This window comes from Octopus sinensis, linkage group LG11 (assembly GCF_006345805.1).
Source record: "Octopus sinensis linkage group LG11, ASM634580v1, whole genome shotgun sequence".
In the NCBI taxonomy this organism is placed as follows: domain Eukaryota; kingdom Metazoa; phylum Mollusca; class Cephalopoda; order Octopoda; family Octopodidae; genus Octopus; species Octopus sinensis.
In genome coordinates, this window is record NC_043007.1 from 63779735 (window position 1) to 63806538 (window position 26804).

At 34.0% G+C, this 26804-nt stretch overlaps 2 protein-coding genes across 4 annotated transcripts in view; one reads left to right on the plus strand and one right to left on the minus strand.

Moving 5' to 3' along the window:
• LOC115217566 (39S ribosomal protein L14, mitochondrial) overlaps nucleotides 1–4783 on the plus strand; it is a 10264-nt gene extending 5481 nt beyond the window's left edge. For both annotated transcript variants that reach the window (XM_036507604.1, XM_029787305.2), the window contains exons 2-3: nucleotides 201–297; nucleotides 3790–4783. In XM_036507604.1, the coding sequence (XP_036363497.1) occupies nucleotides 221–297; nucleotides 3790–4162 (450 nt within the window). In that variant the 5' untranslated portion in view covers nucleotides 201–220 and the 3' untranslated portion in view covers nucleotides 4163–4783. The remainder of the gene's footprint in view (nucleotides 1–200; nucleotides 298–3789) is intronic.
• An 824-nt stretch (nucleotides 4784–5607) lies between these two features.
• LOC115217564 (rab3 GTPase-activating protein non-catalytic subunit) overlaps nucleotides 5608–26804 on the minus strand; it is a 72018-nt gene continuing 50821 nt past the window's right edge. Inside the window, exons 25-35 of one of the 2 annotated variants that reach the window (XM_029787303.2) lie at nucleotides 26304–26410; nucleotides 25583–25649; nucleotides 23295–23365; nucleotides 22161–22196; nucleotides 21398–21472; nucleotides 19947–19961; nucleotides 14519–14731; nucleotides 12724–12813; nucleotides 11676–11936; nucleotides 9628–9786; nucleotides 5608–8081 (exon numbers count right to left, since the gene is read on the minus strand). In XM_029787303.2, coding sequence (XP_029643163.1) covers nucleotides 7932–8081; nucleotides 9628–9786; nucleotides 11676–11936; nucleotides 12724–12813; nucleotides 14519–14731; nucleotides 19947–19961; nucleotides 21398–21472; nucleotides 22161–22196; nucleotides 23295–23365; nucleotides 25583–25649; nucleotides 26304–26410 — 1244 coding nt within the window. In that variant the 3' untranslated portion in view covers nucleotides 5608–7931. The remainder of the gene's footprint in view (nucleotides 8082–9627; nucleotides 9787–11675; nucleotides 11937–12723; nucleotides 12814–14518; nucleotides 14732–19946; nucleotides 19962–21397; nucleotides 21473–22160; nucleotides 22197–23294; nucleotides 23366–25582; nucleotides 25650–26303; nucleotides 26411–26804) is intronic. The other variant, XM_029787304.2, reaches the window with a different exon arrangement.

A 26804-nucleotide genomic window follows, 5' to 3' on the forward strand; every position in this document is an offset into this window, starting at 1 on the left:
GAAGTAGCTTGCCATAACAGTTTGGTAAATATACAGAAATATATATTTAGTAGAATAGAAAATTTGAATGATTTTAGATAGGTTGACTGGCATCATACAATAGCTGTAAGGAATTTGATTCAGTGATATTGCAGTCTAGGACCTTGACATTTTTATTGTCTAATTAAATATGAATTATACTTTTTTTTGTATTTTTGCAGTTGTAACCCTTCCAATCAAGATGTTTGGAAATATTTTGCGGAACAGTATTCCATGTATTTCAAATATCACTTCTACTGGCTTTTCTCGGACATTTTGGTAAATATCTCAAATTTGATTTGTCATTTTTGGGTGGTGAAGAGAAATGAAAGTGCTTGAGTGGTGCCATCAAATGCAAAATAACGATAAATCTTCCCATGGATAGGCTGCCAGTCTATTGCATAGAATGTGTCTAAATGTTCTTTTTATATATTCCTATCAACTAAGTGAACAGGTGCAGTAAAGAATGAAATGTTCTGCATATAAATAATGAAATACCATCAGTTGATATAATATGACTCAATTCCTCTGCTATTCAGCCTCTCTCTCATAGTTTTCTAGAATTCAAGACTTGATACTGGCCAAACATAATTAGTGCTGGTGTATCTTATGCTCTAATACTTCATGATTAATGACTGAACTATTCATTTTATGAACTGGCCAAACACAATTTGTCTTATACTGTGTTTCTTTATTATTTTATCAATGACTGGCATAGCAGCACCATAGTCAACTACTACAAAGGTACTACAAAGGTAAAGGTGATGCCTTAGAAATAATTAGAAATTGCTGGATCAGGTGATGAAAGTTACAGAGGGAGTCATAGCCCAACTAATTAGATGAGATGCAGTTTGGTTTTGTGCCAGGAAGAAGCACCACTGATGCTATATTTCTGGTGAGACAGCTGCAGGAGAAATACATAGCCAAAGATAAACCCCTGTACTTGGCCTTTGTTGTCTTGGAAAAAGCCTTTGACAGGGTCCCCCGATCCCTTATCTGGTGGTCAGTGCGGAAACTAGGGATAGACGAGTGGTTGGTGAGAGCTGTACAAGTTATGTACAGGGATGCTAATAGTAAGGTGAGGGTTGGCAATGGGTACAGCAAAGAATTCAGGGTACTAGTAGGGGTTCACCAAGGATCGGTGCTCAGCCCCCTCTTGTTCATCATAGTCCTCCAGGCAATAACAGAGGAATTCAAGACAGGTTGCCCCTGAGAGCTCCTCTATGCTTATGACCTTGCTCTTATAGCTGAATCACTACCTGAACTAGAGAAGTTCCAGGTATGGATGCAAGGTCTGAAATCAAAGGGCCTTAGAGTTTACCTAACAAAAATCAAAGTCTTAATAAGTAGGAAGGCAGACAAATCACAAGTTCCTTTAGATAGACAGCCCTGCTCAATCTGTAGAAAAGGTGTAGGTAGAAACTCCATAAGATGCACCTAGTGTAAGCTTAGGACATACAAAAGGTACAGCAACATCAGAGGAAGGTTAACAGGGAAACCAGCCTTTGTATGTTGAAGATGCACAGGTACAATAAACACTGAAAATGTGCAGAAAATAGACTCCATCAACGGCCAGGGGAACAAGCTAGAGATAGTAGATAGCTTCCATTATCTAGGTGACCAAGTTAGTAGTGGAGGTGGATGCTCTATGAGTGTAGCTGTGAGAATGAGATTAGGATGGGCAAAGTTCAGAGTACTCCTACCCCTACTGGCAACAAAGGACCCCACTCAGAGTGAAAGGCAGATTGTTTGGTATCTGTGTGTGAACAGCTATGCTGCATGGCAGTGAAACATGAGCTGTGACAGCCGAGGACATGCATAGAGTTGAAAGAAATGAAGCCAGCATGCTTTGCTGGATGTGCAATGTCAGTGTGCATGCTTGACAGAGTGTAACCATCTTGAGAGAAAAGTTAGGCATAAGAGGTATCAGATGTGATGTGCAAGAGAGACGACTGTGTTGGTATTGTCATGATGTGTATGGATGAGGACAGGTGTGTAAAGAAGTGCTGATCTCTAACTGTGGAGGGAACCTATAGTAGAGGTAGACACAGGAAAACATGGAACACGGTGGTGAAGCATGATCTTTGAACTTTGAGCTTCACAGAGGGAACGACTAGTTACCAAGACCTTTGGTGATGTGCTGTGCTTGAGGGGACCTGTCAAGCCAAGTACACCTGTGCTGGTGGTGTGTAAAGAACACCTTTTGAGCATTGGGTCTCATGTAGGCAAAATGGCTGAGTTCCTTTCAAGCGTTGGGCCTCACGGAAGCAAAGTGGCTGAATTCCTTTTCGAGCGTTGGGCCTCACAGAGGCAATGATCGAGACCTTTGGCATTATGTCGTGATTGAGAAGACCCATCAAGCCGAGCAAAATCGCAGTCATGGCAGATACTGGTGTCACGCAAATTGATGCCTGTGTCAGTGGCACGTTAAAGCATCCGAAATATTAAATGATGATGATGATGGTTCTAAAATCAATTTGAATTTTTACAAATAGTTTTCTGAACCCTTTTCCATGTTTTTAGAAATCTATGCCAACTCCTTGTTATAATTCAACAATATCTGGTAATGCATATTCTAAATGTACACCTTTTTCCTGCAACACCTGTCACTCATTTCTCATTTTTCTTATCCTCCTTCATCATTATTGTTTCAATGTCTACTTTTCAATGCTTGTATGGATCAGATGGAGTTTGTTGACATTGGATTTTCTACTGCCAACCCTCACTTGTTTTTCAAACAAGGTAATATTTTTCTATGGTTGGGCATTTTTACAGATTAGAAATGGACATCATCTTTGTGACAGGGATGCTCACTTTCAACTAATACATAACATCAAAACAGACTCCTACTCAAATATATGTTTCAGATTAAATAAATTGAAAATCCATCATATATGTGTGTGTCTCAGATTATATATATAAATTGAAAATTTATCATATATATATATATATATATATATATATGATGGGTTTTCAGTTTCTGTCTATTGAATCTACTCACAAGGCTTTGTTTGGCCTAGAGCTATAGTAGAAGACACTTGCTTAAGGTGCTATGCAGTATGACTGAACCTGAAACCATATGGTCGGGAAGTGAACTTATTAACTACACAGCTATGCCTCCATTTGTAAATATTGTCTGGTAACATTAATTCAAGGATTGGGATAACAGCACTTGCCTGATTTTTTTTTCATGTCAAGATGTTTTTATTTCATTCACCTATCTCAATTGTCATACCTCACCAGAGGTTCAACACTCCATTATTTATTGCAATAAACATATTTCTTATATTAACTTTACGCTTTGATACTGAGCAAATTAAGTGTAACTTGATCTTTGTTTATTTTAAATCCATTTTTACCTTGCTAATTATGAGCTGGATGAATACTTATCAAGGCATTTATAGCCATGCACCTTTCTTGTTGCTAACTGTTTCCTGTCTTTTAGGCAAGGGATTTTTTAGTCAGAAAATAGTGTTTAATGTATGAAGATCAGGTTAATAATCCAATAAATTATAAATGCATTAATAACTATTCTCAAAAGCTTAAGGTATTTAAATAAAATATCAAGCATTCAGCTGGAAATATTTTATTCATGATAGAGATTGTACAGTGGCCACACTTATAACCCCTACAGCATATCTGTACTGTTTGACTGTGTGCCACGTATATACTCTTGGGTACATAATATAAAGTATAACAAAACAAATGTGAAATGAAATTTTAATGATTATGATTTTGAAAAGATTTTGGTTATGTTAATCTCTTTTGCAGCACAACACAAAGTCTTTGTGAAATTCGCAAGCTTGCAAGAATGCGTGTTGTCGACAATAGTGCAATTGGCAGAGCTGCAGCTGCTGCAGGTCGCCCAGCACGTGTGATCCAAGTCTACAACCAAAAGCAAGTTGGAATGATAGGTGACAAAATACTGGTTGCCATAAAGGGACAAAAAAAGAAGGCATACATTGTTGGACTGAAGCAAAAGCAAAAGCCTCTGATGCCTAGGTTTGACACAAACAACATAGTTCTTGTTGAGGACAACAACAGCCCCACAGGTACCCGGATCCGTGTTCCAATTCCCTCACAGCTAAGAGGCCAAGGAAAGGAATTTACAAAAATTCTTGCAATAGCATCAAAATTTGTGTAGCTGCACATCTTAGCAAACATTTTCTTTTTGTACATAAAATATTAAAAATTGTTCTTCCTGTTGTTATTTTTGATGACTTGCAGATTTGTCAGAAACATAAATTTTGATAGCAAAGTTAGTTGGGATTGGTAGTTTTTATATATGCTTCAATTGATTTAAAATTGTAATTCTAATGCTAAATTTTGTTTAAACTGGAATTCTATCATCTTAAATGTGTCAGAATGTTTAAAATGATGATGTTAATAAGTTTTTGAAACTATATAAGCACACATATGCAGTGTGTGGAAGGAGGTGATGGTGAGAAAAGAAGGATTTGATTTCATAAATAACAAGCAAAATGAAGTCTTAGATTAATTTAATTTTATTTAGTAAACCTGGAGGTCAGACAAAAATGCAATATTTCAGAAACACCATTTTTGTGATAACACTTCCACAAAATATAAATAAAAAAAAAATTCAAATACACTTGAATGAAGATGTTATATTATAAAAACACTATCTTTAATCGGTTTGAGGTTTTTCTGCTTTAATATGTTGAATGAGAATATACTTTGTGTTACAATCTACTCAGTGTCTATCCAATGTCAGTAGGATCATCTATTTCACCCAAAGACTTTTCTTCTCTTTCTAGAAATAAAAAGCCATAAGGACGCTTCGTACAGGATTGTAGTAAAAGTGAGTAGTCAGCTAATGTATGTGTGTAATAACTAAGACATCAACTACATGACACCAATTTCATACAGATCATTGAGTTATTTTGATCACTGCAATCAGTGATGATGTTTCTCCAGTAGCAATTTATCTGTCAAATTATTCATTCCACTACTCCTTTGTAATACGAAACAAGAAATCGGAACTGATTCATCTTGTTGATATATTCCTAAATTCTTTGGAAAAGAAAACAAACAACTACCAACTGTATTACTGGTTGATATTTGATTTCAGCTGACAGAAAACATTTGGTCATGTGAAGCTTTACAAAGCAATGAATGCATGCTATTTTGATTATTCATTTGTGATGCTTGCACTGACAATTATAGGACCTCAATATTATGAAGTGTTCTGGCATACATATATGTGTTTGTGTGTGTATATTTTAATTTTTCTGCATACACTTCTCTGTGATCATAGCTGGGTTGATTTTTGTAATTAATATCATGAAGTCATAGTTCTTACAAGTGTTTTTATAGCTGGATGAAAGTATATTTTTAGTATCAGCCCCTGAAAGATGGGGGATCTAGTTATTTACCAGATGCAGACTGAGGCAAGCAAAGTATTGTACTTTGTATAGGGATCACAACATACTGGCTGAAGCATGATATCAGGTAAATAATGACATTTTTCATTTAAATCTGAAAGCATTTAAGTTCTTCATTAGATCTTCATTTGTCTTTATATTAAGACATTTTTAAAAAGAAAACCAAAGACTAAAGAAAGCTGATTCGTAAGAAATTGTCAGTATAATAAAACATGTTTGTTTAATTATTTTCATTGATATAAATTGACTATATGATTTCAAAAGCAAATTGTTTAAAAATTCCTGGATAATGTAACTTCTGAATCTGTTTGTCTATGTTATTTAAGTTACAGTTACCAAAGTTATCACAGATTTTTGAGAACATTAGAGAAACTAAACTGATCTTAAAATACATCAGTAAACACTGTCTCCAATCAAAATCAACCAAAACACACTGTCCCTGTAATAAATGAGAAGTAGTAGGCAGAAGTTTGACCAGAACAACATTCTATGAAACAACTAAATCCAACTTCATAATGTGTTGAGGGATAATTTGCATTGTGTCCAGTTAGGCAAGTGATGTGGAGGTAAAATAAATAGGGATAACATCAGGAAATTAGATTCATTTTTTTAAATATGATCAACAAAGAAACACAAGTCATGCATTGCATAACTTTATCCAAAGACAAGAACCATCTTTTATATTGAAATCATTTCAAAATAAAACGATCATGTTACATTATCGATGAAAACAACTTGTACACTTTTTTTAAAGAATATATAATGATTTCTTACTCAGTCTTTAAAGCAGTTTTTATATGGCAGGAAATTACAAATTGTGATGTTCCTGTCTCCCAAAACAGGTTTGCAGTTTGAGAAACAAAACTGGATTGCAATACAGTGTATGTATGTAAATACAAACATGTGGGAAATATTTGTCAAATACATTAAGACATTTTAATATAATTTGAATTAAATATTCTTCACAACTGAGCAATTGTTATCAGCAATAAAGCATAAGAGAGAATTTATCTTGGCTCATTAGCTTCCATTGAAGAGTGATAAAAGAGAGGAATAGAAACTTGAAAGAAGTCAAACTGATTATATATTTACAGTTAAAGAAAAAGCAGAATTAAGTTTTAAAATATTTAGAATTAACAACGAATTTAAATTTAATTTAGAAAACAAATGTATGTGTATGTGCAAAGTATTTTCATTGTTAGATACGCTAAATCAGGTAATTGTGTGTACATATATACACACACACACACAAGTTTTTAGGTGATGACACTTCACTCTGCGTTTGTAAACCAGCCAAAAATACATTATTTGCATTACATTTCTTTGAAAATCCCTTGGGACAACTTTATACAGCCTGATAAACCTCAACATAATACATCTATGTTTCAACAAATGTTATGTGCATCCTATACACCACACATAAAATACAGAGTTGGCAGATATATTAAGGTAACAAGCATATTCATTTGAGTATTAAAATATAAATAATCCCCTGAATTCAAAGGTAAGTAACAAGAGAAGAGCAAAAAAAAAAAAGTTACAATTGTCTTACAATTTGGATTAACACTAAATATGGTGAAGAAGTGAATAAAAATATATAAAAATAGTTAAAAGCTTTGCAGCTTTCAGTTAAATAAATAATCTTAGGAGTAAAGACAGTCATTCTATGATATTACTGGGCTAGAGTCAAGAAATAGAAGAAAATAATAATAAAACCTTAATTTCTCCTTACTCCATGCTTTTTGTCCTTAAGGTATATCATTGTTACATTTCATAATTTAAAAGAAATTTTTTTTTCTTATAGAAAGTAGTTTCCAGTCAGGAGTTATAACAGTCTTAGCAGACTTGATTCATTGAGTATAGATTGTCTGTATTGGAAAAGAAAGGAACAAATAAAAAAGCCTCTTTATTAGATTTGAAGTCTGAGAGCTATATGTAATGGGAATTGGAAAACTTGAGATGTTCAATGCTTTACAAAGAATGTTAGCACAATAAATTAACATCGAAGCTGGGTTACAGATATTTATCTAGAAAGAAACTAATACTTCACTGCCAATTAATATTTAACAGTTATAACAGTGGAGAAAAAGCTGTTATGATCATATCACTTATCAAAGTCATTAGCATCAAGTTAAATGATTCTAATTTAGAATCAAAACTTAACTGCTGACTAGGTTTGTCAAAAACTTACAGCTATAATACCTATCAACACCACTACCATCGTAACAAGAACATAAATATCAGGCATGATATATTAAACTGGAAGTAGTGGAGAGTGTTCCTTTCTTATAGTAGCAAAACAAAAAACGAGACTTAATACCAAGGCAAAAAAAAAAAAGAAATTGGGACAAATAAAGAAAGATGAAAATGAAACTTCACTCCAAATGATCTTTACTTCAATTTCGAATTGATAACAAATCACAGTAGGGGAAAAAACAAAACTCCCAAGTTGTTGAGACTTCAATTGTAGAGAAACGGTTTAAGTCAGAAATCTTGAAATTTCAATTGGTTTCATGATGTCTTCAATGTGGAAACAAGTTCAACTAAAGCTATGGCACGGTTATAATAATCTGAGCCTTCTTCTAAGCATTTTACAACTTGGTTTAACAGCTGGCAAATGGCTGGCACAGAACAGTCTGGAGTATAGAGAGAAGTGGTATCCTGTGAAATGAAAAAAAAAATTTTACTTCATGAATGGACAAAATACTGGTAGAGATTATCAAATAGAATTTGAGAGTAGCAACTCATCACTATTCAATACACAATCTGTTGCATCCATGTCTTTTTAAATTTTTTGCGACCCCAATCTCTCTTTTAACCAGACACCAAATATCATATGTAGGTCTAAAATTGAAAATACAAAACAGAATACAAGGAGGTGGTCTGCTTGACAAAGTCATTTAAAGTATATATATGCTGTGGAGGTGTGTAGTTTAGTGTAGTGCCCTGCAACCTTTTTTCACTTACATTCTTTTCAAAATTTGGTGGCACACCTGAACTAAAAACATAACTAAAAGTATAGGTAAAAAATTTTTTATTCAGGTTACACTGTGGCACATCAGTGTACCATGGCATACTAGTTGCAGGGCATTGGCTTAGTGGTTAGGCTGTTGGACTCAGGATCATTAGGTTGTGGTTGATTCTTGGACTGGGCAATGTTCTTGAGCAAAACACTTTCCTTCATGGTGTTCCAGTCTACTCAGCTGAAAAATGAGTACCACTATGGGAAGCACATTGTTTAGTGGTTAGGGTGTTGGATTCATGACTAAGATTTTGGTTTTGATCCCTGGATCGGGCAATCCATTGTGTTCTTGAGCAAAACACTTCATGTTGCTCCAGTCCACTCAGCTGTAGAAATGAGTTTAGCCTGGAGAGGGATGGGCTCCACCAGGCTTTCTTGCCTTAGATATGCTGCATGGCTGCATCACCCCCAACAACCCCCAAGGTGTTAGGGACTTGTCAATTGTCAATATATATGCCATGGAAGAGAACTGATGTTTTGAGAAAATGGCTTCATCAGAAGAAATATTGAGCATATAGACTTATTCAAAGTTACAATAAACATGCTAATTTATTATTCTCCAAACATCAACGTTTGTGAATTTAATCATCCTTTCATCAAGTGTTAACATCATTAACAATACGCTGTTTTTATATTAAGCCTAAATATTAACTAAACTAATCTTATTAGACACACTAGGTTTTTGATTTAAGTATTACCTCCTAAAAGCTATGTACAATGTCCTTTCTCTACAATATATGACAATTGTAGTTGCAACATTCATGCCAGCTTGAATACCATTCAGCTTAGCTTGAGACTAAGTCATGACACTCTTGGTGATAATCCAAACATGATGGTTTGGAAAGAAGGAAGTTTAAATCAACTTTTTCCATACTTGAAACTGGAGCAATTGTAAACTATTAAATAGCTTGCTAATAACATAGAACAATATCAATAAACTGATTTTAAATGAAAAAGAAAATTTTCTGAACTTGGAAGAATTACAAAAATAGTTTATTTTAAGGAAAATTTTGACAGCTGTATTTAGCATGTCAAGTGAATATGATATTGTCCTAACATGTAAGACTTGGTAGCTCTACAATTAAAAACTAAAATTTTGTTAATGTCAAAATTTCACTGCAAGGCATGCAACTTATACAGATTTCTGACTGGCTGAAACAAAAGTATTGCATTTTTAAAGCTTACCTGTTTTTTCAACCACTGTGAAAGTGAGGTTGTCATTGAAGCATATATATCAAGAGATTTGGACGGATTCTGCTTTTCTATATAATAAACTATTCGCTGACCTAATACTTCCAGTAAGCTAGCACCAAGTTCTGGATCTAGATTCATTGTTAACAATACCTAGAGAACACAAGAATAAATAGAGATCAGCCTAAAATATGATTGTAAAGAAAACAATGTCATAATAAAGATATCTTTGAATTAATTTTTAAATGTTTGTTTTTTTAAATATTTTTTAAACATTTCTTTTTATTCCAGCAATAATGGAACTACTGAACAAAAGATCCTGCTACTAGATGCAGTCTGAAGTTAGAGTAATGATGACATAACGATACCAGGACTGTGAAAGGTTTGACTAACAATTAAATGAGTTGAAACTTCATCATCATCGTCGTTTAACATCCACTTTCCATGCTGGCATGGGTTGGATGGTTTGACTGAGGGCTGGAAAGCCAGAAGGTTGTACCAGGTTCTAATCTGATATGGCAAACTTTCTGCAGCTGAATGCCTTTCCTAACGCCAATCACTCCCCAGAGTGTAGTGCTTTGTGTGTGCCACCGGCACGAGGGCCAGTCAGGTGGTACTGGCATCAACCATGCTTTAATGGTGCTTTTTATGTGCCACTGGTATGGGAGCCAGTCAGGTGGCACTGGCAACGATCATGCTTGAATGGTGCTTTTAACGTGCCACCAGCAGAGGACCAGTCAGGCGGCACTGGCATCGACCACACTTGAATGGTGCTTTTTACGTGCCACTAGCATGGGTGTCAATCAGGTGGTACTGTCATCGGCCACGACAATGATTTCACTTGCCTCAAAAGGTCTTTGCAAGTGCAGTTTCTTGCCCAATGATTGAAGGGTACTCTTAAAAGGGCTGGTTATGCTGCACTGGCATAGGCCACAGTTACGGTCTCAATTGGCTTGCTGGGTCTTCTTAAGCACAGCATATCTCCAAAGGTTTCGGTCACTTGTCATCACCTTAGTGAGACCCAATGTTCAAAGGTTGTGCTTCACTACCTCATCCCAGGTCTTCCTGGGTTTACCTCTTCCACGGGTTCCCTCTACTGCTAGGGTGTGACACTTTTTCACACAGTTGTCCTCATCCATATGCAACACATGACCATACCAGCGCAGTCGACTCTCTTGTACACCACATTTGATGCTTCTTAAGTCCAACTTTTCTCTCAGGGCGCTTACACTCTGTTGTGTATGCACACTGACATTACACACCCAGCAGAGCATACTGGCTTCATTCCTTGCAAGTTTACGCATGTCCTCAGCAGTCACGGCCCATGTTTCACTGCCATGTAACATGGCTGTTCACACACATGCATCATACAGTCTACCTTTTACTCTGAGCAAGAGGCCCTTTGTCACTAGCAGAGGTAGAAGCTCTCTGTACTTTGCCCAAGCTTTTCTTATTCTAACAGCTACACTTCAGAGCCTCCACCCTGGTTATTGACTTGGTTACCTAGGTAACAGAAGCTATAAACTACCTGTAGTTTTACCCACTAGAATGTGACAGAAGCTGTTTTCTGCACAATTTCTTCATTTAAAATATGTAGTAGTCATACATAATGCTGGCACAAGTTGTGAATTTAGCAATAGAGACACTGGCTTATGTTTTCCATAAGCCAAACTCAGCTGATTATCTTACTCTTTTTAAACAGCTTTACTTCCATTGCTTTTTCTTGTTTTCAGCAACTCACAATAGAACTAGGTAATTTTAAATCTTCAAAATTACTGCTTTGCTTTTCAAACTAAGTACATCCAGGAATACACTATACAATGCATCTTTACCTTTCTATAAGCTATAGGGTATAATTTGAAGGAGAGTTGCCACTTAAAAATTTCCTCATATGCTTATATATGAACATGATGATAATACAAATGTATGAAACCATTATAAAAAGTTGATTTCTTCAAAGAGAGAATGCCTCTGAAATACTTGTAACACACTTCTTCACAGGGTAAACTAAAGGCTGAACAAAATATTCTGTCTCCACTCACCTCTTCAGCAGTTTTGTCTAAACCTCTCAAATAAAGCTCTCGCACATGATATATGCGCAACTGGTCAACATCTTCCTCAAATACTCTAGCAATCTCAATGATGAGGGACGGCCACTCAGCATGGCTTTCATTCCAAGGCACAAACGTCATCTGTGTTGATTCTGGCACTGATGCTGTCATAGAAGCAGACAAGCTGTCTTGTGACTGTTTGTCCTTCTTGGAAAAATCCTCCACTGATTGACTTATCACTTTTTTATAGAACTGAAATATAAATATGTATAAAGACATTTAAAAAGTTATATTTTACAAAAAAAGAAAAAAAAAATTCAAAAGAGATTTTATTAAAAAAAATTTCTTTTGATTATTCAAAGATTATTTAAGTTTTGAGAAGATAAGAATAAAAAAAAAAAACAGTCTGATTCAGCTCCATGAGACTTAAAATTTTGCAGGCTTCTAACAGAGACCTGGCTCATTAAGGCTTAGATTACTGAATGGAAGAACACAGGAAGTCCAAGATGGCTACAGGAAAATGGGCTGCTTGTCAAGGCAAGGCACATGATGATGTGAAAGGTACGAGGTAAGATCATCATTTCAACAACACCAGATGCATTGGAAAGGAGAATTTCTTGGACCAAATGGCTGGCAAGCGTGTATATACTAGGTGTATAAGTACATGGATATGGGTGTGCTAGTGGTTGTGTGTGTGTGTGTCTGTGTGTAAACACAAGGTGTTTCAAAAAATTTGATTTCATTTGAGATGTAAATATCACAGAAACTACAGAGTCAAAGCAAATGAAACTAAAACAGGCTTAACGTTGAGCGACATAAGATTTATTCCTCAAAATTTGAATGAGAAATTCAAAGGTTAGTGGATTCCATGAACAATTTCATGTCGCCAGTCACATTTCCGTCAAAGAAAAACGGGCCATGAAGATGCTTCTTGGAGATGGCACAGAACACATTCACTTTTGAATGTATATATATATACATTATATATATATATATATATATACACACACACATGTAAAAGAAAATAAATTTAACTTACTTTATTCCTCTCTGCAAGGATGTTAGCATCTTTGAGTTTAGTGGGTAGGGCAGGATGGGTGTGCAAATCTTTGAAGAAAGAGTTCTGTCCCTGAAAGTTGGAGATAGCAAAAATGAAAAAAACAAATCAATGAATCTATTACCTCCACCACCACTACCATCATTATCAATATAATTATTATCATACCATTTTTGTAATTACTGTCACCACTCTCAATATTGTTAGTGCCACTTTCAAACTTATTCAAGTAGTTTTATTAATATTAATATATTTAGAAAGTGGCAAGCTGGCAGAATTGTTAGCACACTGGGCAAATTGTTTTGTGGCATGTTTACGTTCTGAGTTCATATTCCGTCAATGTCAACTTTGCCTTTCATTCTTTCAGGGTTGATAAAATAAATACCAGTTGAGCACTGGGGTTATGCAATTGACTTAGCCCCTCCCTTGAAATAACTGACCTTGAGCCAAAATTTGAAACTATCATTAATATATTTAATGCATGCTGTGTTAAATAGCTAACAAGAAATAAATATGCAGTGAGAAAAAAAACAACTATTAGTGACTAATATTTTTTACATTTTCAGTATCAATATTATATTAGTAAATGACTAATATTCTTTTTTCTCAATGTATATTTATTTCTAGTTACCTATCTAATGTTCCTGTATTAAATATGTTAACTGCAACATAACTATTGTCATTCATGGTGGATGGAATCTCAGAATTAGTTTTTCTCATAACAACATTACTGTTGACATAAAATAATAATAAAAACGAGCTTATTGTATTTAGTGTTCAGGTGTATTACAACTTGCTGGAAAAGAGCAAAAGAAGAGACATAAAGAAGCAATAAATCATGTAAAGAAAGACAGCAATGATAGTCAAAGATGCATGTACAAAACACAGAATAAAAAGGACAGAAAAAAGAAAAGTAAAAGAGTCATAAAGAGAACAGAGCACATATGCATATAAGAGAAGTTTTGGAAAATTTAAGAAATTTATTCCATACTTTGACATCATGGATAATATCACCACCATCACTCTCATCAAGTCATTTGTTACACAGTATATATATATCAAGTGAAAGGGTTGATAATTGAGAAAAATAGTTTGCATGAAGACATGAGCAAAAAGTTCACTTCACAATCACTGTGTCTCCTGGGGTAAGTATTTTCTATCAAGTTTAAAGTCAACCAAAGAGAAATTGGGCAAATGGATATAATACAAAAGCTCATTAAATGGACAGTATTTTTTGTCTTAGGTGAAGAAATTTAACCCTTTAGCATTCAGAATTGTTTATCAAATGTATTGTTTATTTATTCACATTGTTTTGAATTAATCATGCATTATTTTATAGCTTCAAGATTTCAATGGTGTGTTTGTATATTTTTAGAATTATATTGTAGGGCAGGTGTGAGAGGTTGGATTTGGTCAGTTTTAACATGTAAAATATTTGGGCTGAATATTACCAGATTAAATACTAAAGGTTAATCCATTACCTAGTTTAAGACTAACACCTGACCCTCTGTTGCAAGTATTCAGACATCTCCAGTCTGAGGGTAACTCAATATCTTAGTATGCTGCTTCCAGTAATTGCAACAATTCATGATTTGTGGTTTGTTTCTCCTTTATCCTCCACCAATCTTAAAGGTCTCTGTAAAGGCCACAGATACAACTCTTCCTCTCCTGATCAAGTCATTATAAATATTATCAGAAATGGTGAATGTGAAAAAGGACAACTAGATAATAAAACTAGGTGAATCTATAAGCAAATATGTAACAATAAGATACCAACCTTGCAATCAAAAAGGGAGAGAACTTTGATAGATTTCAAACCAAATTTTAAGATGGCATACATAAACTGACAGAGCAGGTAATGGTGGAGTAATAAGCCATAATTTGTAGCTTTCTGATCTACTGCCAGTTCTACAAGGGAAGCTGGTCCACGAATAGTTTGCCAGAGGGGCTCAATATTAAAAACTGGTACTTCGTCTGCTTCACAATTTGCCTGAAATGGAGAGGGAATTAAAGACATAAAATGTCAGACATAATTTAATATCGATTAGTTCAGGTGTTTATCTCCTCTTTTAGTTATTGATTTATGTTTATTTTGCATGTGTCAACTGCTGTAACATCTCACATTCATACAAATTTTGCAAAGTCACTTCAGCTGGACTTGATTTCACACATGTTAATTAAAATATTCTGAAATTCATAGATAGTTATAAAAAGTCCTTATCTGAGACAGAGAAATTGCCAATTGACATTGTACTGTTTATAACAATGCACTGTTCTCAGTGTGAAACTATAGTTGCTAATAATTTATTAATTTTCATGCAGGAACAGTTTTGTAGTTAAGAAGTGTCTTCTATTATAACTTTGGGCCAACCAAAGCCTTGTGAGTGGATTTGGTAGATGGAAAATGAAAGAAAGCCCATTGCATGTGAATGTGTGAGTGTATGTGTATGTGTATGTGTGTGTTGACATTTACATAATAGTTGTAAACGAGTGTCACCATCATACAGGCTGTGTCTTTTGTTTCAAATTTTCCATAAAAACACGTCTGACCATAGGGAAATATCTTGCTTGGAATCTGGTAAGTGTTGGCAACAGGACAGGCATCTGGCTGAAGAAAATCTGCCATAATAAATTCTGTCTGATCCATGCAAGCATGGAAAAGTAGATGTTAAAATGATGATGATAAACACTTTCAAAACAAAATGAAATTTTTGCTACTTCTTGTATGAATGGGTGACAAAAGGAAACATTACAATCTACACAGAGTTAACTGATTAGATTTATGGAGAGAGAGAGAGAGAGTGTGTGTTTGTGTGTGTGTGTGTGTCTAAATATGTGTGTATGAAAAATGCAAACAATATAAAAATAGAAAATACCAAAATGACAGACAGAAAAACATTGTACAACATAGAATGGGATTTTTTAAATTTGGAATATCAGGTTTTAAATTCTATATAAACCATGCAAATGTTAAAGAATACATAAAAAATGTCTTTTTTTTATTTTGTGTGTATGTGTATACACACACACACACACATTCTCATTTTATGAAATATTTAAAAAATATATATATGTGCATTTTCAGGAAAGATAATGAAGAAATTACAGAAATCAAAACTTCCATACATTACAGATCAAATACACAAGAAGTTATGTCTATTTATCCAAATGTACACACATATACATAATGTGTGTATAAATTATAAATATGGGGACCTTATATCTTTTTATATATGTGTGAAGAAACTTGTTATATGAAATATTCTATTTTTGCACAGGGATAGTAGTCAACTTGTTCTATTATTCACTCACTACCCATCTGGGATTTTTTTTTTGTTAAGAACATATCCTGCTATTTGAAATCATATCCTGTCTCACATATATGATGCAAATATAAAACTGTTGTGGATAGAATAAATGGTTTGGGTTGTTAGTAAGTTGGAGATAATATTTCTTACTGTAAGAAGGGCATCTAGCTATAGAAACCAAATCAAAACAGACTGGAGCTTGGTCAATATGTAGTTCCGAGATATACAAAAAGATACAATGTCACAAATGTGTGTTTGATCATAGACTTGTTTCATCAGACTTAGCTTAGGACAAAAACAACAAAAATAAATTTCTATGCTTGAAACCTGCAACTGGTGGCAATAGCAAATTATGCTGTCTATCATTTCACAAAGATATTCCAACTCAAACTGCAATGTACTCCTTCCCATTCTACAAAACTCGATGATCATCACAAGATTGCAAATAGCAAAAGGTTAAATATTATTATTAAATTATAAGCCCAAATTACATGAGAGCTGACTTTGTCTTTTACAGCTTAAGTGATAAAACAAGAGAGAGAAGTGACAAACTAGCAAATAAAAAAAAAAAAATGTGGCAATTTCAACCTGTACTAAAATTTGGCTGTAAAGCAGCATTGGCCAGATACAACTCTACTGTTTTATATGGTAGGCTGAGGGAAAAAAATTCCATATAATTACTTCTGTTGCTGTTGAAATTAATTTCTATGATTGATTGCTCCTTCTGATACTAACAACCTATTTGTTGTTCTTTAACCCCCAATTGATATTGATCAAGTAGACCTACAATCAAAATGCCAGCAATGATCTCCAAACACCACTTTTCAGTTTTGACTACAGCATCCAATGTGCTCACTTTTTTCTTTTTAGATGGCAGTGTAATTTGGCTGCTATTTCTAGCAGACCAAGCAACCACATAGACCTTCTCTCTAGGAATGGCATTTGTTTTCAGATTAAGCAGATTATGTGTAGGAATAAAGTGAAGTTTTTAAGATAGTAAGAACACTGATCCAATTATACAATTACAGAAATTGAAATTTAATAAATAACAACTGCATTAGAGTAGAGTCATCATAACAACTAGGATATACAACACTGTTATATTCCCTTTTATTATTATTACTTTGTAGAATATATATTTATATATTGTTGACATCATAAGAGATGATAAACTTTTGAGAGAACATGGAATAATGTTTTCTGGAATTGGTTCTTGAAGTTCATATAAAGCAAGTAAATATTGATTTGAAAATCCTTTTTGGATAGAAGTCAAAGGTTACGTATGGGTCTTGAAACCGCATCTCCTGTAAACGCAATAAGTATTCTACCATTGTACTGAAGTAATCCTTTGAATTTTTCTATTGTATGTTGTTGGCATCTTAAGAATTATTGAATAGGATACATCTAGTGATTCCTTTACTTGTCTACCTGAACCTTCCACTATCAAACCAGTGTATATAATAGTAATATAATCTTTATATGTACTTCGAGTACTAATTCCAAACAAGAATTTTCCATGTTGCCTCAAAAGTTTATAAATTCTTGTGATGTGTGTATACGTAGGTATGAATACACACACACACACACACACAGAGGGACATCTTAAAAGTAAACAGACACCTCATATATATATAGTATTTTGGGATAGCGATTTTTTTTTTTGCCAAATAAACACACGCACTATACATTTGTTCTTCAATTGTTTATTACTCTTCTTATTCTAACTCATGTCCATTGTGCTGAAATCTTTTGTCACATATCTGTGACCTCCTCAATGACACTTTCCCTCTTAGTGTGTGTGCTCTTGCTCTGCTTATTCTATATATATATATATATATATAGAATGAGGCGTGTCTATTTACATTTGGAATGGCTGCATATATATCCTTAAAGATGCATGTCTCTACAGTAAAATGCATCTTCTATAGTTGCATTTGTCAACATTTGTATGTAGAAACACTCAAATGTTCCAATAAACATTTTATAGTAACATAATCTATTCAAGCTAACACTTTTAAATAGTTTAAAATTTCTTATAAGAAAACTACTAAAAGCAACATTAACTTTGATCTCCATCTGACCTATGCTAACCTATAAGCATTTTGCTTTATGAACCCCAAAGCAGCATAAAACAATTCTTATGTGCAAAGAGTTTTGGTTAGTAACAAGAAAAACTTCAACCAACATATAGTATGACCCTGCATATGATACATCTGTTGACTCCTTTACATGCATATCTGACTGAACCCCAAACTATAACAAACTTTCACCATGAAACCAGAATAACTGTCTCCCCAACCTTTCCCCTCAATCTACACTCTACAAACATGTACTTTCCTCCTAACCTCTGTCAACCCTCTTCCTACACAACTACTTCTCCTCTCTACTTACATAATACCTAATTCTCAATGACATTACTCCACCTACCAAAGCAATACCATGTGAAAAATCTATATAAAGCAGAAAGACCAAAGTAAACCATAGTCTGATGGTACTGGTAAGCTGAAATTTACATGAGAAACCAACGGTAACTTTCTGACCAACCATAACCAAAAAGCGATGCAACTAAATAATTACAGGTCATCTTTTAGGATCTCAGAGTAGCACACAGTTATGTCTTTGGCCATCTACATTTGGCATTTAAAAGAAGAGGGAATGCCATACAGGATTAATGGGAGCTCCTAAAACAGCCTGGACCATACCTCAACAAGGAGTAGACAATGCAAACAAGGATCCCCAGAAATTTACTTGATGGGGAAGGGGGGGCGTTCTTAAATTCCAAAAGTGAATGTTTAGTCAGTGCCCTCGTGAGAGAAAATTTGTGTTGGAAACATGGACTTTCCTGCTTACTGACTAGTGATCTGAAATCATACATAAACTGACTCTTTTCAGACACAACTGGAAACATTCAAAGAGACAAAAGAAGATAACTCCATCTCGCTCAGAAAGGTTTGCACTTTGAAGAATTTCATTTCAGGGTTTTTTTCACAACCTTGCTGACCAAGACTGTATTCTTACCTCTTTTAGTAACGAGGTTATGTATCACCTATATTGCTAAGAGCAATAACAGACATGAAACCAACAGTAACTTTCTGACCAGTCATAACCAATGTAAAATATTATTGCTCAAAAAACTTTTTTAGTGCTTTTTGTCAGACTTATGAACTACTGACATTATATATATATATATATATACACCACACACACACAATATATATATGTATTATATATTATATATAAATATTATGGCTGATAAGAAGTTTGCTTTACAGCCACATGGTTCCAGGCTCAGTCCTGTTGCATGGCACTTTGAGCAATTGTCTTCTTTTATAGCCCTAGGTCAACCAAAGCCTTGTGAGTAGATTTGGTAGATAGAAACTGAAAGCCTGTCATATATATGTGTGTGTGTATGTGTCCCACCATTGGTTGACAACTGGTGTTGGTTTGTTTATATCTCTGTAACTTAACGGTTTGGCAAATGAGACTGATAAAATAAATGCCAGGCATAAAATAAAGAAGTACTTGGGTCAATTTGTTAGGCTAATCCCTTTGAGGGATTGGCTGCAGTCCAATGAATTAACTTGAACGGTAGAAGATATAATATATATACATATGTATGTATGTATGTGTATATGTAAATATAATTATATATTTATACATATTATATATGATATACATATTCTATATAATTGTATATTTATACATATACATATGATATATATATAGAATGGTTGTATACTGTCAATCTAACAAGAACGTGACAAAATGTACATTGACAATATCAAGAAAAGAAATGATGTAAGAAGATAAAAGTGCCAGAGGAAGATCGAGACCAAAACATGAATTTGAATACTTTGTCTTTATACAAGCAATATGTATAGCTATACATGTACTCACATGTGAATTGGTGAACTGAAAAATTAAAAGAAAACAAAACGAAATGGAAAAGAAAAAGAATGCAAGCAAAGGAATTAGAAATTATATTATGGTAAGATAATGATATATCGGAGACTTAGAACTTGAAGACAATTTTTATGAAGAATAATATAATATACTTTAAAGGTGAGTAGTTATTGGTGTGAAATTTTGCAACTGGCAAATTTGAGAGCATCTTGGTCTACAAACTAGAGGCCCTGTGCTTCATATACTATCATTGGTGCAGTATAGAGCCCCTTCCATAGCTAAGACAGCTGTCTTTCAAATGTTACAATCCATTCATCTTTAAATAAGTATTATGAGAGAGTTGTATAATTAAAGATAATTTCTTTATTTGCATGTGCTCAAGTGAAACCCTCCAATGAGAATAACTTGTAGAGAATTAGATGAAACTAGCCTGATTTGTGCTGAATACCCTATGTGAAGATGATGTTTCAAAGTAGTACTTTTATGACCCAATGACTTATGAGATCCCCTACAATAAACTTGATGATTTAGGTTCATAATCAGAACTTCTCTCTTTATTTAGAATGGTTTCACTTCACACCAATAATAGTCTTCAGAAAAAAGCAGTATTAACATCCCCTATTGAAGTCAAACAATTTACACTATTTGTCTCACATATAAAGACACATAGATACACTTTATAGAAACCCACGAAGTAAAACTGAAAATAAAGATTTAAATGTTTATTTCCAAAAAGTGTATAATTATATGAAAACAGAAATTACAATTTCTATGTTTAGTTATTTTTAGTTGTCATTACTGTATCATGAACGATAACCCACATTCACTGAAAGACTTCAGACCATGCCCATCTTTTAATTCCATATTTACATTAGTTTTTCTACTGTTACTACAACATACTATTCTTCTAGGTTTGCCAGTTGTATCTCAACCCTATTCAAAAGAATCCTTTTTACTCTGTTTTGTACTTATTACCACCTTAATTCATTAACTGTATCATTCATAATACATTTACACAAAACATGCAGGAATCTTCATTCTATGACCCATCTTACTATAGGATTTCTCTTCCACCACCCCAAACATTTCTCTTTAGCTAAGACAAAGAAATAACTAGTATTATCAACCAATGCGTGTATATTTATGCATAATATATTATTTTGTAGTTGATGTAACACACACACACACACACACACACAATGCATTAAGAATTAATATATAGTATTTATAAATATATCTTTACAAGGTAATCAAGTTGAATAAAACCTGACAAGGAGGAAATTATGTTCTCTCCATGTGCATGTAATCCAAAATTTAATGGAGAATGAAATACATACTTTATGTATAAATGCATTTTCATATTCAAAATTTTTATGTAAAAATTCAGACTCATCATACAAAATATGCTATTCTGTTATAATGTTGATTATTTAATTAAGCCTTACCTTCATGAGAATAGCAAGCAAATGACTGACAAGACCAACAAAGTGAATTAGGATTGTATCAGATATTCCAATTTCCTGCAAAAGATATATTAAAATATATGTAATTTTTAAAAATTTCAAGTAAAACGAAAATATATCCTAAAGACAAATATTCATAACCTTCTTCACTGCAAATTTAGCATATAGGCAGAAGCTTGGTTAAAGATCATTCCTACCTTAGCAGGTCAGGTAATTATCCACAAAATCTCTCACTACTGATTATATAGTGACATATAAAGTGTAGTTCTAGGACAGACCAAAATATAGTCAAGTAAATGTTTCTAAGGCATTGCCATCTGAAGTGTTCTCAGGTAGGGATTAATAAAAAACAACAGCAGCAACATAAACTTTCCTACTTTTCTAGTGTTTAACAAACTTCTTCAATATTCCAGTCATATATTCTCTCTAATTACTTTCTAACTTGCTCTGTGCATATATACTAAGTCTGCAGTGTTACTCCAAATAATACAAAAGGTTATAAGTTATTTTTATTTTTAAGTCATTCAGGGCATGATTAGAACCCAAAACTGTGTCACATTAGAGAGTTTCCTACTTATAATCTCAGTCTAATGTTCAATTTATGTGATCATATAGCCACAGATAATCTGATCAGGGTGTACTCAGGGTTAGACTGTATTCAGGGCATTGTTTCAGTCACAATTTGTTGAGTAACAAGACTCAGTGACTATTTCATTTTCAATAAGGAATATAAGGTTTCACTTACTTTACGACACAGTCTTTCCTTTGGATGTTTTCCAACCTATAATTAATAAAAAGAGAAATTAAAATCAAATCTAATGGAATAAATTGTAAAAATTAACATCATTACAACATTACATTTTTTTACAGAAGTTTATTTCTGTTACTTATGTTTAACAAAATATTTATTCTATTTTTGTTATTCCAATATATCTCTAAGTAAAACACTCATAATATTCCAGCAAGGTAAACTGATAAAAAAGAAGAATATCTTAAAGATGTAGCATAACATCTGCAGCAAAACGAAAATTTTGGTACATATGCAACATGTTCGGTTTTGAAATAGTTTCACATTCATATTTCCATGCTAGCATGGGTGAGATAGTTTGTGCTTGAACAAAGGGATTTTACTGCTAGAAGGAAACATCTGTAAGTGAGAGTTACACCATTATCCTCCTCATCATCTATTAATGCTCATCTTCCATGCTGGCATGTGATGGACTGTTTAATAGGCTTCAACAGGTTGGAAAACTACATCATATTCTGTCTGCTCAGGCATGGTTACTGGGTGCCTTTTTGTGCCACTACACTTGTGTGGTCACCATGTAACTTGCAAGACTAAGATTTCCTTCAAGTGAGTGACACTGTAGTAGAAAGAGAGGTTACAGTATGAAAAAAGGGCTGAAACACATTTCTTGTAGAGGAGTACATGGCTGCTCACATTATACATTATACAGGAGTGGGTGGGAGTAATCAGTGTGGACCTGGAGAGATATTACAATAGTTAATAGTTCAGAATAGAGTTACTACCACCAACACTTAATTTATTCAGGCCTCTTTCAGTAATAATTGATTTGATTCCTTCCAGAAGCATAATGATATTGATTTCTTTTGACTAAATATTGAATTAAGTTACTGACTCAACAGCAATGAAAGACACAGTCAGCCTTTGTGAAAATCAAACACTTGGCTTGAAGACAATATGGTACCAACTTCTTGTGTTCACAAACTATACCTTTAACTTTACTAGAATGTCACCACAAGTATATCCCACATCTTAAATGTTAAAAAAACATGCTTAATTCAATTTTATGTTATAAAGATTTTTAAACTGACAGAATGATAAAGAGAAGAAATTCAAAATGAAATTTCATGTTACCTTTTCCATGAGATTAGCAGCAGCTGATAAACGTTTTACAGCAAACATATTCCACAGCATGGTTCCTAGACCTAGAAATGGTAACACACAAATACTGATATTAGTAGCTGGGTAATATATAGAGTCTAAAAACATATGTCCTATGATTTAGATTAAATATTTTATGTGTGTGTGTGTGTGTGTGTGTGTGCGTGCGTGCGTGTGTGCATGTTAGAACAGCTTTTTCCTAAACCCCCATTGTTGTATTTAGTTACTAACCTGATGCAGCTAAGTGGACTTTAGATTTGGGTTGCATTTCTGTTTCTTTTTTTATTAATATCTGCTGTTCCCTTGCCTTTGTGACAAATGAAGGAAAACATTACTATTATCAGTTTAATTATATAGAAGTGGTAGCTGGACAGAACTGCTAGACCTTGAGATATTTGTTCTGGCCCATTATGTTTTGAGTTCAAATCCTGCTGAGGTCAACTTGCCTTTGTTTAGGGTCAATAAAATAAAGTAATCAGTGAAGTACTGGGGATGTTGATGGCATTGACTACTCAACTCCTTTCAAAATTGCTGGCCTTGTGCTTAAATCAGAACCCATTATTATAATTGTTGTTATTGCTGTTGTTGTTCACTCAGCATTTTGTTTTTCTGCCAGTATTAGATTACTAGATATCAAGTAGCATCAACAACCTTTGGTTTCAAGCACCTTTCTTAGAGTTTTTGGCATGTCAAGCAAATAGGCTTTCTGTAGAGTCAGGAAATTCATCTTGACATTCAATATCTTTAGTCAATCATTCAAATTTCTTGTAATTGTTTAATTGGATAATGATATCTTTACAATTTCCAATTCTTTAAATTAATATTTTAGGTCCTGGTATTTCTCTATTGACTCACATTCTTTTTGTTCCACTCATTTATCAAACAAACATGAAACAATACATTCTTTTCTCTTATCAATACATTCTTTTGCTTATCCATTTGAAGTTTCATATCCCATAGTACCTACATGGTCATTTTCAAGGATGTGTTCTGTTTTATGGTCATACCTTTTCCCTTTCCATTATTATTATTGTGAAATGGTAAAAACAGTAGGAAATGGAACTAAATTTTTGACAGTTCTGTCATTTCACAGTTCTTGTAAAAATATAGGTAAGGCAAAATAAAATAAGTACCATGTAGAGAGGTCAATTCAACTAACTGTGCTCCTCTCCTTACCAATTTAGGCTTGTGCCAATGTCAGAAATCATTATCATAATTAATATGACATATATAATACTTTTTTATATGATAACTTCCAATTTTATGCAGGAATAATTTCCAGAGTACTGAGAAGTCAGAAGATTTTTTCAAAATGACAGCACATGCTGTCATGGAACTGAATTGCTTTGATGAGTGTCCTATAATAATCTTGCAAAACTAGAGTTTCCACCAGTTAAAGATTGTATAGTTTTTCTGTTATTGCTACAAGGCATTGATTTTATTATCAACTATCAATAAATTGATTGTTGTTGATTAGTCCCAGGCCAGACCTGATCAAGTAGACATATGCTCAAAAGCCTTTCAGCCCTGAGATCATTCCATGTATTTTTATATCTAGGATTATATTGTTTAATTTCTTCCTCTCTTTCTTCTTAAGATAGTAGAACATACTTTTAGGGATATTTGATCAAGCAACCAAATATAGGTTCTCTTTCATCATCATCATCGTTTAACATCTGCTTTCCATGCTGGCATGGTTTGGACATGGAGTGGCAAGTAAGTAGGGTGCACCAGGATCCAATCTGATCTGACAAGGTTTCTACAGCTGAATGCCCTTCCTAACACTGACCACTCCGAGAGTGTAGTAGGTGCCTTTTATATGCCACCGGCACAGGAGCTAGTCAGGGGGCACTGGCATCGACCACGTTTGCATGGTACTTTTTACGTGCGACCGGCATGGGGAGCCAGTCAGGCAGCACTAGCATCAACCCATGCTTGAATGGTGCCTATTACGTGCCACCAACACGAGTGCTAGGCAGGTGGCACGATTTCGATTTGATTCTACGAATTTCAATTCTATGAATTCATCATTATACTGTTGATGCCATATCCTTTTCCATTTGTGTATGAAAATGATAATGGTATATATTTTTATAAAGAAAAGATGTATTGTCAGTAACAACTGTTTCGTCTCACTCTCTTATATGTTTAGGACTGAAAATAAAAAAACAGTGCTAAGGACATTGTAAAGATGATAGAGGAAAATATTTTGAAGGAAAAGAGTTTGAGACACTGTTTTTGATAAATATTTCAAGACTAACCTTGTCGAAGGACAGCATTTTGTATGGTATTCAGGTAATTCAGAGAAGTCTGGAGATAATGGTATTGCTAGAAAAGAAAGCAAAATTAATAAATCAGCTAAAAACATGCCTTATGTAACTAACATTTTCTATGGTAATAATGTTTTTTCAAACTTTATTACCAACACTTTGTTTTCATTTTGTTTCCATCCAATTTTATTCATGTTAATAAGAATGAGACTTGAAAATTTAGACATTTATCATGAAACCGCTGAATTGTAAGTCCTTTTGTATATTTTTTTACCAGAAGGTATTGTATACTGGTGTTTGTCTTAGTTTTTCACAGTATCAAATGACTGAGACAGATATATATTTCTCTGGATAATGCACCAGTCAACTGCAGGTTTCACTCATAGGATTTGAGCTTAGCACTGCAAGCTAATGAAACTGACACTGGTGAGATAACCAAGTAACTTGCAAGAAAAGACCTCATGACTGAGTGGGTGCAAATTAGAGGATGGTAGCTATGTGCCAAGTGCTGAGAGGCTAAAGTATGATAGGAGAACAGGTGTCTTTTTGTGGAGGAGATACATAGCTACCTGAGTTGGAAAGTGAGAAACTGATGGTGGAAATGAGATGTCATGGTATACATATTTACATAGATAAAAATCTAAGACAGGAACTATACAAATATGAAAATTAAAGATGCTAAGAGTTAAAATGACTGAACCAAATGACTCACCTCTAAATCTTTGTTCCACAAAACAATGTATTCCCAAGAGCAATTAGCAAGAAGCACATCAGAATCTAAACTGTGGGGGAATCTCTCCTGTAGTGTGTCCAGCTGACCTATAAAATGTAGGGTAAAATGCAATATTGTTACTATTAAGGTAGCAAGTGGCCAGAACCATTACTGAACTGGACAAAATGCTGCCAAGCATTTTGTCTGTCTTTATATCCTGAGTTCAAATTCTGCGAGGTCGACTTCGCCTTTCATTCTTTCAGGATCAATAAAATAGGTACCAATTGGACATTGGGGTCAATGTAACTGATTTACTCCTCCTACGAAATTACTGGCCTTGTACCAAAATTTGAAACCATTTATTATTATTATAGTACAAATTCTGAAATGGTTAACTTTGATTTTTATCCTTTTGGGGTCACTAAAATAAGTACCAGTCAAGCACTGGGATTGAAGTAATCAACTACACCCCTCCCCTCAAATTTCAGGCCTTGTGCATAT